Source organism: Lactuca sativa, chromosome 8, assembly GCF_002870075.4.
Source record: "Lactuca sativa cultivar Salinas chromosome 8, Lsat_Salinas_v11, whole genome shotgun sequence".
Classification (NCBI taxonomy): domain Eukaryota; kingdom Viridiplantae; phylum Streptophyta; class Magnoliopsida; order Asterales; family Asteraceae; genus Lactuca; species Lactuca sativa.
The window spans coordinates 181626641-181643910 of NC_056630.2; the positions used below are offsets into that span (position 1 = coordinate 181626641).

Consider the following 17270-nt stretch of genomic DNA (forward strand, 5'->3'; position numbering starts at 1 on the left):
GCCCGGATCTATGGGGGTTACAATTATCTCCCCTTTAGGATGATTACGTCCCTGAATCATCAACGAAACATGGCTCACATGAAGACTGCATACGTTATCTCTTGATCCTAAGTACTAACCGTAACTTTGATGTTTCTTCGAACGAGTATCTAATTCTAAGACTTCCTGACTGTAGGCGGTGCCCGATCTTGGACCCCCTCTCTATCTCATGTTAGACTTTCAGTTATGATATTCATGTTACGATCTCGATCTTTATTCGATACTCTTTCTTTATCAAACTTGAGATAAGTTTCTTCCTTCGATTATCATAATAGACTGATGGGTCATGTTCTAATGGCCTTTCATCGTATGATGCATTACTTGGACTCAGGTCTTTTAGAGTCAAATTCCAAAACAGACTATACTTTCCTTCATGTTCTAATCACATCTGAAAAGGTAGCATTTCTAGCTAAAAGCAACCGTCGTGATACCTCTACCCATCACTTCGATTATCTTTTACTTCAATCCTATAGCTTAAGTCACATGTTACATCGAATTTGGTTCTCTGAACCACGTAACATACTCATCGTAGCCGGACTCAATTTGATATGACCACTAGGGTCAGAATAACAAAAATCTTCTTAGTCATTACCGAAACGAAGGTAACGACATGCTTGAATAAAACTTACTCAATTATTGGCTTCTTGGAAACCTTGTGACTTTCCCTGATCCAAGCGTGAGTCCTGTGCTTCCGGTAGTATATGCATCTACTACCTTTCACACCTACTCATACTCGTCCCAAGTATTGTCTTGCAGTCCCCAAGTCACCATACAGGAAAATCACATAACAGTTTAACACATCAGATAACAAAACGAAGGCTTTATTATTTCTTGTAACTATTACATAGGTGTTCAAGTTTACCGTAGACTATGCCTCTAATAGGCTACATGATATGATTCTATCCCCTTGGTTACTGCACGACTTGATCTTCGGGTATGAATTCCTCATCCTTGGTTCCTCGCGTTGTTTTCTGCTTCGTCGAGGATCATGTGGAATGCCCTTGGCCTTGGTGGCGTGTTTGCCCTTGCTGCCTTGTTTTTCTTTGGGCAGTCCCTAGAAATATGCCCTTCTTTGTTACATCCATAACACACCTTCTTGTTGGACGCACACTTGTTGGCGTAATGCCCTGTCTTTCCACATTTGTAGCAAGTCACCTCCTCGCTACATTTCCCGAAGTGCTTCTTTTTATACTTCTCGCACCACTTCGCTTCACCTCCTCCTCCTTCTTTAGTCTTTGAGAATTTCCTTTCTTTTTTGGATTTTGAAGATCCTTCATGCTTCCTTCTCTCGCCAACTTTAGCTCTCTCCAAACCCTTTTCCATAATCTGGGTTTCAACATTCATGGCTGCCCAGATGGCTCCTTTCAAAGTGGTTGCTTGCTTGAACATTGGTCACCTGCTGGTAATCCATGGGCAAACTTGTTGACCTTGGAGAGCTCAGTTGGAACTAGGTAGGGAACAAGCTTCATTTTCTCCGTAAAACTTGCAGCATACTCGATGACACTCATCCTTCCCTTCTTTAGATTCTGGAACTCATTGTTGATCTCTAGAAGATCCTGCTCAGAGCAGTACTGCATCTTTAACTGCACCAGAAAATCTTCCCACGACATCTTGCTCGCTTCTCCTTTGGGCATCGAATCGGCTAGTAGCTTCCACCAGCTTAGTACTCCAGATTTCAACAGAGGAACCGCGAGAGCAGTCTTCTGCCTATTGCTACACTCGCAACTCTCAAACATCGTCTCCATCTCCGAGATCCAGTTAATGACTTCCACCGGCGTCGGGCTTCCAGATAGACTCGGTGGTTTGGACGCCATGAAATCCTTGTATTTGCATCCATGTCCATCATTTCCTCCATCCTGGTGGTTTTTCCTAACTATCGGTGGGTTGGCTTGACCAACAGTCCCACTGTAGTTTCCCTCCTCAGTCTGCCCTTCGTTCAACTTGGGCTGTTCGATCTGTATGGTCGCTTCCTCTCGATTTTGCTGGAGCAAACGTCTGGTTTCCTCCATTTGGCGATCCAACATCTCCTGGATCATCCCTTGCACTCCGGTCATCGTTATTGGCTCAGCAACGACCACCACAACTGGTATTTGCTCAATCACTGGTGGCTGATCTCGGTTCCCATTTGCATTCACGTTTCCGCTACGGGTGCTTTCCATCTTGATCTATACACCGAATAAGGTGAATCTAGATCTTTATGTAGGATTGACGTTTAAATCATCCTTATCACTCTGAAACGTTTACATGCTAGTTCTAATATCATTTTCGTACGTTTAGAATCCTAAACACATAAGGTTTCCAGATCCGGTCGGCAACACACCATGAATCCGAATAAATATCAGCATATATGGCACAAAGCATTTAGCGCATAAAAGCATTTTAGGCATAATTCCTAAAATAAGCTAGTGCTTGTGTATATTCAAGTGTATTACCTAAGACACACTCCTCACAATCATTGCTTAGCATTCTAAGTTTAAGTCTAGAAATTTCCTACAAGTTCCTAGTTCACTTAAACTAATGCTCTGATACCAACTGTGACATCCCCATTTTGACGGCCAGAAAAGACCGATTTTGTTTATGCTTTGTTTGAAAATCATAGTAACATTTTAAATAAAAGTGTTGCGGAATTTGTTCCCAGAAAAACACAATAATTTTGTTATCAAAGCATTTTCGAATAAACGTATTTTATTCATTTTAAAACGTTTGGGATGTCATTGTCAATACAGAAACATAAGCATAAACAGAACTTACATTTATTTACACTAGTGATACACATCTCTTTAATCTCTCAGTGTAATGTGACTTCATATCAACACCCGTGATATAAATAAACTAAGTGGGTCAGGTTGGGAAACCTAGTGAGTACATAGGGTTTTCAACCCACAATAATATAATTATGATGTTTAAACAATCAAGCAACCAACCCAGTTACCCATCCCCATTATCTTCTTTATTCTTAAGGATCTACCCTAAGAATCAGCTATTTCTCAATCATTCGTTCCTAAGGATCATCCTAAGGAATCGGCACAAAGTGCATCATTGCCACGGTTTACACAATGGGCACTAAGTCTGCATAGTCGTCAGGATTTAGGCATCAAGTCTGCATGATCACCAAGGTTTAGGCATCAAGTCTGCATGATCACCAGGGTTTAGGCATCAAGTCTACATGATCACCAAGGTTTAGGCATCAAGTCTGCATGATCACCAAGGTTTAGGCACCAAGTCTGCGTGGACGCCAGGATTTAGAGTACACCGGGTGAACACATCGTTCACAACACCTACAGGTTGCGAGCCTGCTAGTGTTCCACTAGACTGTCTAGAATAGTCCGTGGTTTTCATCAATACTCTGCTGAATGACGGGGCCATCGTTTGGAAAAGGCTTCTCACATCGTCCACCTCTCACCCTCACCTCATGGTCTATAACCCCTCTTAACTCATCATCCAAATCATATTACATCTATTACATCTACCCTTGTTTCACCCGAACATTATCGTAGATATAAAATACATATACAGTTTAAATCATTTAAAACATGTATAAAGTCGTTCATCTAGCATAGACAGCAAGTACTCAGATAATATGCTCACATAGCACGTAATTTATATAAAATATTTCATATCTATGTGTATGATGAAAGCAACTATGCACTCACTTGCAAGGTGATGAAGGAAGTTGTAGTGGTCGTGATGAGGATTCCAAAATTCTAAAGAATGCCGAAATCCGAGTTATAACGAAGGAGTTATGACCTATCGAAGTTGCGCGACAATACCGCTAGGACACTATGTGACGTAAATAGTGAATTTACAATAGACCGATATTTAGCCTTAGTATTCTAAACGACAGTCGTAGAATACGTTAAACCGATAGCATGCATAAAAAGAACGTCTAAATCTAACTTCGTATGAGGAAGTTATGATTTTTTGAAGCTTCGAAGTAGCGATATCTAGCCCAAAGTTCGAATTTGAGATCGAGTGATTTCTAGCCAAAAAAATCTAAACAAGAATCGAAGATCTCGTCAATATTAGTCCAACGGTAAAAAGAGAGACGAAAACGGACGTCAGATGAAAGCGTTATGAATTTCTAACAGAGTTTTCCTGTCCCGGCCTACTAAAAATAATATAATAAAAATAAATTCAAAATTAGCCGACGGAGTCTAAACAAGAGTTGTAGAGCATAATCTCACCTACGCGTGGATATAAAGAACATCGAAAACGGAGCTCGTATACGAGAGATATGAATTTCTGAAGTTCGAAACACAAACTTTGAGGCCTGTGTCAGAGTTCATGACGTGAACATAGTGTTCACGACATGAACATGTGATGGACGCATTCTAGGGCAAGTGGCCTGATGACGAACACAGTGACCTATGCCTGATCAAACTCACGATGTGAATGTTTGAGATTCACGATGTGAATTGAGAAAATCAATCCTGTAAATAGAAATCTAAGGGCAGCCGATTTGGATTGCTACTTTCTTACTCTCTCACTCCCGATACCCTCTCTAGCTGTCTTGAAGTAACCCAGAAGTCCCGGTATCATCCCCACACCCGAAACAAGTCCCGAAGCCCCAAAGATTCCGAGAGGAAAAGAGTTTTCGAGTCGAAGCTCTGCCTGCGAGAAGCTCGGTGTGTGAAGATATCTGGGTTTCATCGAAGAATAGTAATGAAGAGCCATAGTGCTATCCGATAATCGTCTTATCATGTGAGTGCATAGTCTCTTTCATAAACATGATTTTAATACAAGTATTGTTTCAATGTATTAAGGATACGTTTTCAGTGAGTGTGTAGTTGCTTTCTTCTAACACATAGATATGAATTTTTGTCGATAAAATAAGTGCTATGTGTTTATATATTATCTGTTATCTGGAATGAGTATTCAATGGATATATTATACAGGTTTTATTTAAAGTTGTAGAAGTATATATATATATATATATATATGTGTGTGTGTGTGTGTGTGTGTGTGTTATCTACAAAACTGTTGGGTATAACATGGGTAGATAGTTGATGTTTGATGAAATAAAATGATGAGAGGCCTCGATGTTGTTGTCTATCTAGTCATCTAGCAGAGTATGCATGACGACCATGGACTCTTTCTAGACTGTCTAGTAGAACGCTGGCAGGTTCATAACCTGTAGTTGTTATGAACGACGTGTTCACCGGTGTACTCTATCCCCCTCATGGTTGCCTTTAGGACATCTATTGTTGAGGAAACGCCTTTGCAATAATGTCCATTCCGATGAAAATCCTAGACTATGTCCCTAGTAATTGTTGTTGTTTAGAGACGTAAGGTAAGGATAACGAGAATGGGTAATAGGGTTATTGTCTGTTGGTGGAAATTAAATATAATTATTTATTGTGGGTTGAAAACCCTATATGCTCACCAGGCTCCCATGGCCGACCCACTCAATTTCTTTGTATTACATGTAGTGGCGGTATAATGTGCCGTTTATGCTTTTGGTCTGTATCGGAACATGACATCCCGAGTTTTGTTATATATGAAAATACATTTCTTTATAAGTTGGACAACTTGTGAAGATATTTTTTTATAAGCCAGTAGTTGTATATAACTATTGTAAGGATTATAATGTGCCGTTTATGCTTTTGGTCTGTATCGGAACATGACATCCCGAGTTTTGTTATATATGAAAATACATTTCTTTAAGAAATGCTTTGATAAACTTTATTTTATCATATTGTGTTTTGGGAACAAATTCTGCATATCTTTTAATAAAAGGATTACTCTGAAATTATTTAAAAAGCATAAATTAAACTGGTCTTTTCTGGCCATGAATTTGGGGATGTCATAGTTGGTATCAGAGCATTAGTTTAAACGAACTAGGAATTTGTAGGATTTCTAGACTTAAACTTAGAATGCTAAGCGAAGATTGTGAGATAAGTGTCTGTTATATTTTAGACACGAGCACTAGTTTATTTTAGGGAAGATGCCTAAAATGCTTTTATGTGTTAAATGTTATATGTTTGCCATATATGATATTATTTGTTCAGATCTATGGTTTGTTGCCAACCAGATCTAGAGACCTTATGTATTTAGGATTCTAAGCGTATGACGACGGTATTAAAACTACAATGTAAACGTTTCAGAGTGATAAGGATGATTTAATTATCTATAGTGAATGAGGATCTAATTCACCTAATAGTGAATGAGGATCTAAATTCCCCTTATTCGGTGGATAGATCAAAAATGGCAAGAACCAGAAGTGGAGTTGGAAACACAAATGAAAAAACAGGTATAAACCACCTGTAATTGAGCAAGCACTTGTTGTAGTAGTAGGTCCTGAGCCAATGACAATGGTTGGGGTACAAGTGATGATCCAAATGATGTTGGATCGTCAAATGGAAGAAACTAGATGTCTGCTTCAGCAGAATCGTGAAGAACCTTCTATTCCAATTGAATAACCCGAATTGAATGAAGGGCATTCGGAAGGAGGAAACTTCAGTGGGACTGTTGGTCAAGCCAACCCACCGATTGTTAGGAAAAACAACCAGGATGGAGGAAATGATGGGCATGGGTGCAAGTACAAGGATTCATGGCATCCAAACCACCATGTCTATCCGGAAGCCCGACGCCGATAGAAGATATGAACTGGATATCCGAAAGGGAGACAATGTTTGAATGTTGCGAATGCAACAATAGATAGAAGACCTCTCTTGCGATCCCTTTGTTAAAATCTGTTGTGTTGTGTTGGTGGAAGCTGTTAGCTGATTCAATGCCCAAGGGAGAAGCTAGAAAAATGTCTTGGGAAGACTTTTTGGTGCAACTCAATTTGCAATACTGCTCCAAGCAGGACCTTCTGGAAATCAATAATAAGTTTCAGAATTTGAAGAAGGAAAAAATGAGCGTTACTGAATACGTTGCAATTTTTATGGAAAAGATGAAGCTTATTCCATATTTAGTTCCAACTAAACTCTCGAAGGTCAATAAGTTTGCTTGTGGATTACCAGCGGACTTTGGTCCAATGGTTAAGCAAGCAACTACATTGAAAGTCGCCATCTGGGATGCTAAGAATGTTGAGACTCAGATCAGGCAGAAGGGTCTGGAGAGGTCAGAGGTTGGTGAGAAGAGGAAGTTTGACGGACCCTCGGGGTCCAGTAAGAAAAATAAATTCTCGAAATCCGGTTCGAGAGGAGGTGGAGGAGGTAAAGCGCAATGGTGTGACAAATGCAAGAAGAAGCATCATGGGAAATGTGGCGGGGAAGCCACAAGCTTCAAATGTGGAAAGCCAGAGCACAATGCCAACGAATGCAACCTTACCAAGAAAGTATGCTATGGGTGTGGTGAGGAGGGGCACATCTCGATGGATTGTCCAAAAAATAAGTAGGCAGCAAAACCCAACATTCCACCAAAGCTGAAGGCGAGAGCCTTCCAGATGACACTAGAATCTGCTAAAGAAGAAGATGATGTCGCTTCAAGTACATTTCTCGTAAACAAATTGCCTGCCCAAATTTTATTTGATTCTGGAGGCAACTACTCCTTTATTTCGTATGAATTTGGTAGAAAACTAGCTTTTCCTGTAGATAGACTAGATAATGGTTTATTAGTCAAAGTTGCTAGTGGCAAGTTTGTACCTGTTAGCCATCTTCTGAAGAACATCTTCATCGACTTGAATGGGAATAAGTTCCACGAGGAATTATTGCCTATTGAGCTAAATGGTTTCGACATCGTGCTGGGGATAAATTGGCTTAGCGCCAATGATACTGGAATATTATGCAGGAAGAAGATAGTAAAAGTAAACCCATCAGGGAAAGAGTCATTTATGGTGTACATGGGCAAACGCAGAGTAAATTCTGGGATTATTTCTCTAATGAAAGCCAGAAAGTGTTTGGCCAAAGGATGTACATCATATTTAGCATTCGTGATTGATGCAAAGAAGGAGAAAAAGGAGATGCAGAGCATTCTTGTGGTGTGTGATTATCCGGAAGTGTTTCCCGAAGATCTTCCTGGATTACCGCCCAATCGACTAGTAGAATTCTGTGTCGACTTGTTACCAACAACTACGCCAATAGCAAAATCGCCGTACCGATTAGCACCAACAGAGATGAAGGAGTTGATGATGCAACTTCAGAAGTTATTAGACAAAGGTTTCATTAGACCTAGTTCATCACCCTGGGGAGCTCCAGTGTTATTCATAAAGAAAAAGGATGGGAGTATGAGGATGTGCATTGATTACAGAGAGCTGAATAAGGAAACGATAAAGAATAGATATCCATTGCTAAGGATTGATGACATGTTCGATCAACTACAAGGTTCAAGTTATTTTTCAAAGATCGACCTAATGTCAGGATATCATCAGCTAAAGGTGAAAGAGCAGGATATCGAGAAGACTGCATTTAGAACACGATATGGACACTACGATTTTTTGGTTATGTCGTTTGGACTAACCAATGCTCCAGCAACATTCATAGATGACATTCTGATTTACTTGAAAAGCCAGGAGGAGCATGACAGACACTTGTGAGAAGTGTTGGAAGTCTTGAAAAAGGAGAAGTTGTATGCCAAGTTCTCCAAACTTGATTTTTGGATTCGAGAAGTCCAATTATTGGGTCACGTAGTTAACCAAGAAGGGATAATGGTTGCTCCAGCAAAGATTGAAGCTGTGATGAAGTGGGAAGAACCGAAAAGTCCCACATCGATCCGAAGCTTTTTGGGATTAGTCGGATATTACCGAAGGTTTATCCATGGCTTTTCTTCGATCTCTACTCCACTAACAACTTTTACCCACAAAGGAGCTACTTATGCTTGGAGTGACAAGAAAAAAGAAGCATTCGAGTAGCTAAAGAAGAAGCTATGTGAAGCACCGATTCTTTCTCTACCCGATGGAGTTGAAGACTTCACTGTCTATAGTGATGAGTCTCGTATTGGGTTGGGTTGTGTTTTGACCCAAAGAGAAAAGGTGATATCATATGCATCTCGACAGCTGAAAGAGCATGAAAAGAACTACCCCACTGATGATCTGGAGTTCGAAGCGGTAGTTTTCGCTCTAAAGATATGGAGGCATTACCTCAATGGAACGAAGTGCAAACTTTTCACTAATCATAAGAGTCTCCAATATCTCTTTAATCAGAAAGAATTGAATATGCGGCAACGACGCTGGCTAGAGTTACTAAAGGACTATGACTGTGAGATACATTACCACCCCAGTAAAACAAATGTTCTCGCTGATGCTCTCAGTTGGAAAGTCAATCTTGAAAGAAAAAGGACAAGAGCGTTGAGAATAGAAGTTGTCCCGAAAATAGTGGAGAGTATAAAGAAAGCTCAAGAAGATGCTTCAGAGAAGAATGACCGTAAGGAGGAACGTTTGGGAAAAACATTAGTGTTCGGTACAAACAGTAATGGACTGAAGGTATTCCAAGATCGGATTTGGGTACCTAAGCAGGAGGAGTAAGGGATCTTATGATGGAATAAGCTCATAAAACCATGTACTCGATTCATCCCGGTAGCACTAAAATGTATAGGGACCTGAAACCCTATTACTGGTGGCCGACGATGAAGCTTCATATTGTAAAGAATGTGGCTGAGTGTGTGACCTGTGTAAGAGTAGAGGCACAACATCAGAAACCATATAGGAGTTTAGGACTTTTGCATATATCTATAGGTAAATAGGAAGACATTGCTATCGATTTTGTCACTAAACTGCCCAAAACAAAGAATGGTCACGACATGATTTGGGTGGTCGTTGATCGCTTCACTAAGAGTGCGCACTTCATAGCAGCCAATGAGAAATGGTCTATGGATAAGCTTGTGAATTCTTATGTGAAGGAAATTATGAGGCTTCACGATGTTCCATTAACGATTGTATCAGATCGTGATAGCCGTTTCACCTCAAGGTTTTGGAAAAGTCGACAAGAGGAATTGGGTACCGAGTTGTGTTTAAGTATAGCTTACCATCCATAGCCTGATGGTCAGAGTGAACGAACGATACAAACACTTGAAGATATGTTGAGAGCATGTACCCTCGAATTCCAAGGTAACTGGGATGAACATTTACCTTTGGTAGAAGTTTCCTACAATAATAGTTTCCACTCGAGCATTAAGATGGCACCTTGTCAAGCTTTCTACGGACATAAGTGTCGTACGCAGGCTTGTTGTCTTGAGGCTGGGGAAAAGTAGTTTATCGGACCCGATATAGTCCATCAAAATGCTGAAAAGCTAAAAATAATTAGGGAGAGAATGTTAGTGGCCCAGGATCGTCAAAAGAGCTATGCTGACATAAAGCGAAGATCGATGACATTTGAAGTTGGGGATTCGGTTTTGCTTAAAGTCTCACCATGGAAGGGACTTATAGGATTTGGTAAAAGGGGAAAATTAAGTCCATGGTTTATTGGACCATTTAAAGTTCTTCAGAGGATTGGGAATCAAGCTTACAAGCTAGAACTACCCGAAGACCTGAATGGAATTCATAACACTTTTCATGTGTGTTATGAGGAAGTTCACGAGAGAAGTTCCCGACATGATTCCACTTTCAGAATTAAGATTTGATGAAAATAAGAGGTTAATTGAAGAACCAAAGGCAATCGTTGACCGTAAGACTAAGAGGTTGTGACGCAAGATGGTCGAATTAGTGCTTGTCCGTTGGAAACATACAAATGGGCAAATCTCACCTAGGAGACAGAGAGTGACATGATGGGTCGCTATCCGTATTTGTTTGTTGATGTGTAATTCCGGGGACAAAATCATCCTAAAGTGGGAAAGAATTGTAACGCCCGTGTTTCTAGGCTAGGCGTTAATGATGATTTAATAATCTAGGTTAACCTTTGTAACTCATTTTGAAATAATAGAAATGTATTATTTGAATATTATGTGTTTTATGCTTAATTGTTGTGATTTAAATAAAATAAGGATAAAATAAGAGTAATAATAAAATAATAGATAAGCCCGATATCTATGAAGGAAGTTGTAGTGGTCGTGATGAAGATTCTGAAATTATAAAGAACGTCGAAATCCGAGTTATAACGAAGGAGTTATGAGCTATCGAAGTTTCGCGGCAGAACCGGTACGACTATGTGTGACGTAAATAGTGAATTTACAATAGAGCGATATTTAGCCTTAGTAATCTAAATGTAAGTCGTAGAATACGTTAAACCAAGAGCGTGCATAAAAAGAACGTCTAAATTTGACTTCGCATGAGTAAGTTAAGATTTTCCGAAGTTTCAACTCAGCGGTATGCAGCCCAAAGTTTGAATATGAGATCGAGCGATTTCAAGCTGAAACAATCTATACGAGAATCGAAGATCTCGTCAATAGTAGTCCAACGGTAAAAAGACAGACGGAAACGGACGTCAGATAAAGGAGTTATGAATTTCTAATGGAGTTTTCCTGTCCCGGCCTACTAAAAATATATAATAAAAATAACTTCAAACTTAGCTGACGGAGTCTAAACGAGAGTTGTAGAGCATAATCTCACCTATGCGTGGATATAAAGAACATAAAAAACGGAGCTTGTATACGAGAGATATGAATTTATGAAGTTCGGAACACAAACTTCGAGGCCTGTGTTAGAGTTCACCACGTGAACAGGTGATGGACGCATTCCAAGGCAAGTGGCTTGATGACGAACACAATGACCTATGCCTTACCAAACTCACGACGTGAATGTTTGAGATTCATGATGTGAATCCAGAAACTCAACCCTATAAATAGAATCAAAGGGCAACTGATTTAGGTTGCTACTTTCTTACTCTCTCACTCCCGATACCCTCTCTAGCTGTCTTGAAGTACCACCGAAGGCTCGGTATCATTCCGATACCCGAAGCCAGTCCCGAAGCCCCGAAGATACTGAGAAGAAAAAAGTTTTCGAGCCGAAGCTCTGCCCGCGAGAAACCCGGTGTGTGAAGATATCTCAATTTCATTGAAAAATACTACTTGAAGAGCCGTAGTGTTGTCCGATAATCGTCTTATCATGTGAGTACATAGTGTCTTTCATAAACACGATTTTGATACAAGTATTCTTTGAATGTATTAAGGATAGGTTTTGAGTGAGTGTGCAGTTGCTTTATTCTAACACACATATATGGATTATTCTCTATAAAATATGTGCTATGTGTTCACCGGTGTACTCTATCCCCCTTATTGTTGCATTTAGGACATCTATTGTTGAGGAAACCCTTTTGCAGTAATGTACATCCCGATGAAAATTCTAGACTAGGTCCCTAGTGATAGTTGTTGTTTTAGGGACGTAAGGTGAAGATAACGAGAATGGGTAATCGGGTTATTATTGGTTGGTGAAAATTAAATATAATTATTTATTGTGGGTTGAAAACCCTATATGCTAGCCAGGCTCCCAAGACTGACCTACTCAGTTTTTTTGTATTACAGGTAGTGGCGCAAGAGGATAAGGTGGACAACTTGTGAAGATATTTTGTTTATAAGCCAGTAGTTGTATATAACTGTTGTAAGGCTTATAATGTGCTGTTTATGCTTTTGGTCTGTATCGAACATGACATCCCGAGTTTTGTTCTATATGAAAATACATTTCTTTAAGAAATGCTTCGATAAAATTTATTTTATCATATTGTGTTTTGGGAACAAATTCCTCAACTCTTTTAATCAAAGGATTACTCTGAAATTATTTTAAAAGTATAAATTAAACCGGTCTTTTCTGGCCGTGAATTTGGGGATGTCACAATTTTGTTATTTATGCAAAATTTCTTTGTATTTTACTTGTATTCACCCCCCTTATAACACTAAAAATAGTGAAAATATTGGGGTACAAACTCATTTGATAGGTGGTGATTTGGGCAACGTTTCGTTTCTTAGAAAGGAGTTATCTTGGTGAAACTAAGAGTATTTGATGAAAAGTCGGCTTCACACGGGCAGAGTTTTGGCTTAAAATTGAGGACTTCAGGGCTTTAGGGCTTGGTTCAGGTGGTAAGGAGGTTCCCAAGACTTCGGAGGGTTTAGAAAGGCTTAAAGGAGTGTTTAAGTGGAGAGAGGATTTGACAATTCTAAATAAAACCCGGAGGCCTTCGGGCGTACTGGCTACCTTGCTTCAGACATCTTGATTGAGCGAGATACGTTTCGCTTGCGAAGAAAGAGGCTATGTGCTCAATCTGAGGCCTTGCTTCCGAGTACGCTGGGCGTACTCTTGTACGCAAGGCGTACTTCTCTTTTTCAAACTTCAAAAATTCATATCTTTTACGTATGAACACTGTTTTTTGATGTTCTTTATATCCACACGTAAGTGAGACCATGCGCTACATCTTTCGGTTAGACTTCGTCAGCTAATTTCGAATGTATTTTTAAAGTTATATTTTGAACAGGCCGGGAGGAAAAGTCTGTTAAAAATTCATAACTTCTTCATCCGACGTCCGTTTTCATTTGTCTTTTTACGGTTGGATTTCTTTTGATAAGATCTTCGATTCTCGTTTTGGTTGTTTTGGACAAAAGTTTTTCAAACTAAATTTCGAGTTTCGGGTTGTGTACTGCTGTGTCAAAACTTAGCAAAATAATAACTTCTTCATATGAACCCAGATTTAGACATTCTTTTTATGGACACTCTCGGTTTAATGTATACTATAACTTTCATTTAGATAGTTAAGGCTAAAAAGCATTTCATTGAAAATTCACTATTTATGTTAAACAGTGTTTTGCCGGTTTTGTCGCGGATTTTCGATAGGTCATTACTTCTTTGATATAACTCGGATTTGTGTGTTCTTTACATTTTTGGAATCCTTGACACGATTTCTACCACTATATTCATCCCAAACAAGTTTATTGAACATTTCATTTTTGAGGGTCGATTATGTAAATGCACATAGTATACAAAACTTTCTCTTTATTATTTTAAAAAGAACAAAAAATTGATATATACTATTACATTGATTCGAAATAATGGGTTGTTGCATATAAAGTATTGGAATTGACTTGTATTTCTTTGTAACACCGTAAAAATTAAAACAATTTTTCACATTTTCAAAACACATTTTTCATACACATTTATTAATAAAATCTCATCGTATCATATCTCTGTTCCACAAAACATTTTCCAAGATCGAAATACATAAAATTCCATGTGTGTGTACAAATCATGTCGGCGCCCTCCCGCGATCATCATTGGTACCTGAAACACATAACACCTAACACTGTAAGCATAAAGCTTAGTGAGTTCCCCAAAATACCACTCTAACACATATTAGCCACTTAAGGCTATAGCTGTGTTGACCCTCTTGTCAGTGTGTCTCAGTGGGACCCTCCAGTCCCATCTCTCTGTGGGCTCTCTAGCCCTAACTCTATGGATCCACTAGTCCTATCTCTGGAAACTCTGAATCATGCATAGCACATATCACAATAAAACACATAAATAGCATACAAATACACTGGCACATAGCTCAATAGTACACTAGCACATAACACTGTTACCACTCTAGGTAAGTATAGTGAGAAGGCTCACCTCAGATGTCTAGGTAAATCTCTAAATCGGTAGAAATATGGTCTAGCCTCCACCTAATCACATAAAGTGAATACTCTGATAAATATAACTCTCGAGACTAGACTCAACCCTCTCTTGGCATCTTCAGGATGGTAGAATACCATTATACCCCTCTCTTGACACAAGGACCCCATTGTTGACCCGAATCACCGACTGCACTTGGGTGACTCGACGAGTCTACGCGTGTCCACTATCCCTCTAGTCTCGCATGACACGTCGAGTCTTTCCCCTACTCGACAGGTTACACCTGGCATGAATCGCGGGGCCACCCAACTCAACTTGCCGAGTCCAATTATGAACTCGGCGAGTTCCACCTTGAACTCCAGTCCTCTAATTCCCTCTAACTCACTGAGTCATTCCCCCAACTAGGCAACTATTCACTGAGTGAACTATGGGGAAACCATAACCCTACTCGTCGAGTCTGCTCTTGGTACTCGGTGAGTTCATGCCATGCTCAAGCTTAAATGACCTCCTAAGATCAGATTCGTTCCTCTAACTCATAGATCTAGCCTCCTTAAGCAATATAAACACGTAAAGTTTGGATCTTGACACCCATACAAAGACCCAATGGCTCTATTTGAAGAAATGGCCTCAATAAGTCACTCTAAGCTCATATTACCCAATGTCACCCCATAAAGAACAAGGGCCTTAGGGCACTGGACCTCTTTGGATCCAGATCCGCAGCCTCAACACAAGAAGGGACCAATTGCACCAACAATCACACTCTAAATGGGCTAGAAACCCTAACTCTCAAGGATTAACACCCAAAACTGAAGAAGGATCGAATATATACCTCAATATGAAGTTCTTAGGCTCTGAAATCCATAGAATAGCGCCTTCTTTAGATCCCTCTTGCCTTGGTCACCTTCTTCTTGCAAAAACTCCCACACAAGGATCAAAAATGGCCTCTCCTTCCTCACAAACGCTCTAGATCGCTTAGGGTTTCACTCAGGGGTCTGGTAGCTGCAATTGGTGGCTATAAGCCCTTTAAATAGGCCTCAAACCCCGGGGATTAGGGCTTCATTAAACAGCGTGGACTCACAGAGTCCACTAGTCAACTCGCCGATTCCGGTCATTAACTCGGATGGAAAATTGCGACTCTACTCAGCAAGTCTAAGCGTCAACTCGTCGAGTCCCTCTAAAATCTCCTAAATAAGTGAATAAATAATGTACCCAGAAATCCAGATGTTACAATTCTCCCCGACTAGAATCAGACTTCGCCCTCGAAGTCTCTTTCCACAAATAACTCTTGATACTACTCGTGCATCTCTAACTCCGGCTCCTAGGTCATCTCGGAACCCTTCCGATGTTGCCACTGGACCTGAACCGATGGCACCTCGTTGTTTCTCAAAGTCTTGATCCTTATATCCCGAATCGCGATCGGCCTCTCAACATAGTTCAAGCTCGCATCCACCTGAATGTCCTCTAATGGAACCGCTGCCGACTCATCAGCGATGCACTTCTTCAGCTAAGACACGTGGAAGGTATCGTGAATCTGACTCAACTCCGCAGGTAGCTCCAAATCGTAAGCTACCCTGCTCACCCTGGCGGTCACCCTGAAGGGACCAATATACCGATGCCCCAACTTGCCTCTCTTCCTGAATCGGATCACTCCTTTCTAAGGAGATACCTTAAGGAGTATGAAGTCACCAACTTGGAACTCGAGCTCCGAGTGACGCCTGTCTGCGTAGCTCTTCTTATGACTTTGAGACATCAGTAACCTCTTCCTGACCTGCTGAATCTGCTCAGTCGTATGAAGTACTATCTCTATACTACCCATCACATGCTGACTGACCTCACCCCAGCAAATGGGAGTCCGACACCTCCTCCCATACAACAACTCTAAGGGTGGCATACCGATGCTCGAATGATGGATGTTGTTATAGGAAAACTCAGTCAAAGGCAAAAATGTGTCCGAACTCCCTCCGAAGTCTAGTACACATGCCCAAAGCATGTCCTCGAGCGTCTGAATCATCCGCTTGCTCTGCCCGTCGGTCTGTGGGTAGTATGCGGTGGTAAAATGCAGCCTCGTGCCCAACTCCTAATGAAACTTCTTCCAGAACCTGGAAGTGAAATGCACATCTTGATCTGAGACAATCAATATCGGCACTCCATGCCGTGATACCACCTCTTTCACGTACAACTCTGCCAATCTCTTAGCAGAAGAGCTCTCATTGATAGCAAGGAAATGAGCGCTCTTCGTCAATTTGTCCACAATCACCTAAATTGCATCGACGCCCCTAGCAGTCCTCGGCAATTTGGTGATAAAATCCATGGTAATCTGTTCCCACTTCCACTCGGGAACCTCCAACGGCTGCAACTTACCATGCGGTCGTTGGTGCTCGGCCTTAACCCTGCGACAGGTCAAACACCTCTCAACAAACAATGCGACATCCCTGTTCATACAGGGCCACCAATACTCTCTCTTCGGGTCCAAATACATCTTAGTGGCCCCGGGATGGATCGAAAACTTTGATCTATGCGCCTCCTCCATCAAGATGGTACGCGTTCCGCCCAAAAACAACACCCAAATCCGACCCTGAAAGGTCATAAGCCCTCGGCTATCGGTGACGAACTCCGATACCTGCCCGATAACCCGCTCCCTCTTACGGTTCTATGGTCTCATGGCCTCAGCTTGGGCCCCTCGAATGGCGTCAAACACTAGGGTCATCACTATCAGCCTCATACAAAGATCTCATATCAGGGTGCCCTCCGCCCTACGACTAAGGGTATTGGCTATAACGTTAGCCTTGCCCGGGTAGTACAAGATCTCACAATCGTA

General features: G+C 40.8%; 1 protein-coding gene across 1 annotated transcript; it reads left to right on the forward strand.

Annotated features, from left to right (window-relative positions):
* The first annotated feature begins 6934 nt into the window (after positions 1-6934).
* Positions 6935-7381, forward strand: LOC111881757 (uncharacterized). Its single transcript, XM_023878149.2, has one exon. It carries the CDS (start codon positions 6935-6937, stop codon positions 7379-7381), a length of 447 nt encoding a protein of 148 aa, XP_023733917.2.
* The last annotated feature ends 9889 nt before the right edge of the window (positions 7382-17270 follow it).

Excerpts from the sequence above, each read along its gene's own strand:
- LOC111881757 (XM_023878149.2), top strand. The coding sequence starts at position 6,935 with ATGAAGCTTATTCCATATTTAGTTCCAACTAAACTCTCGAAGGTCAAT.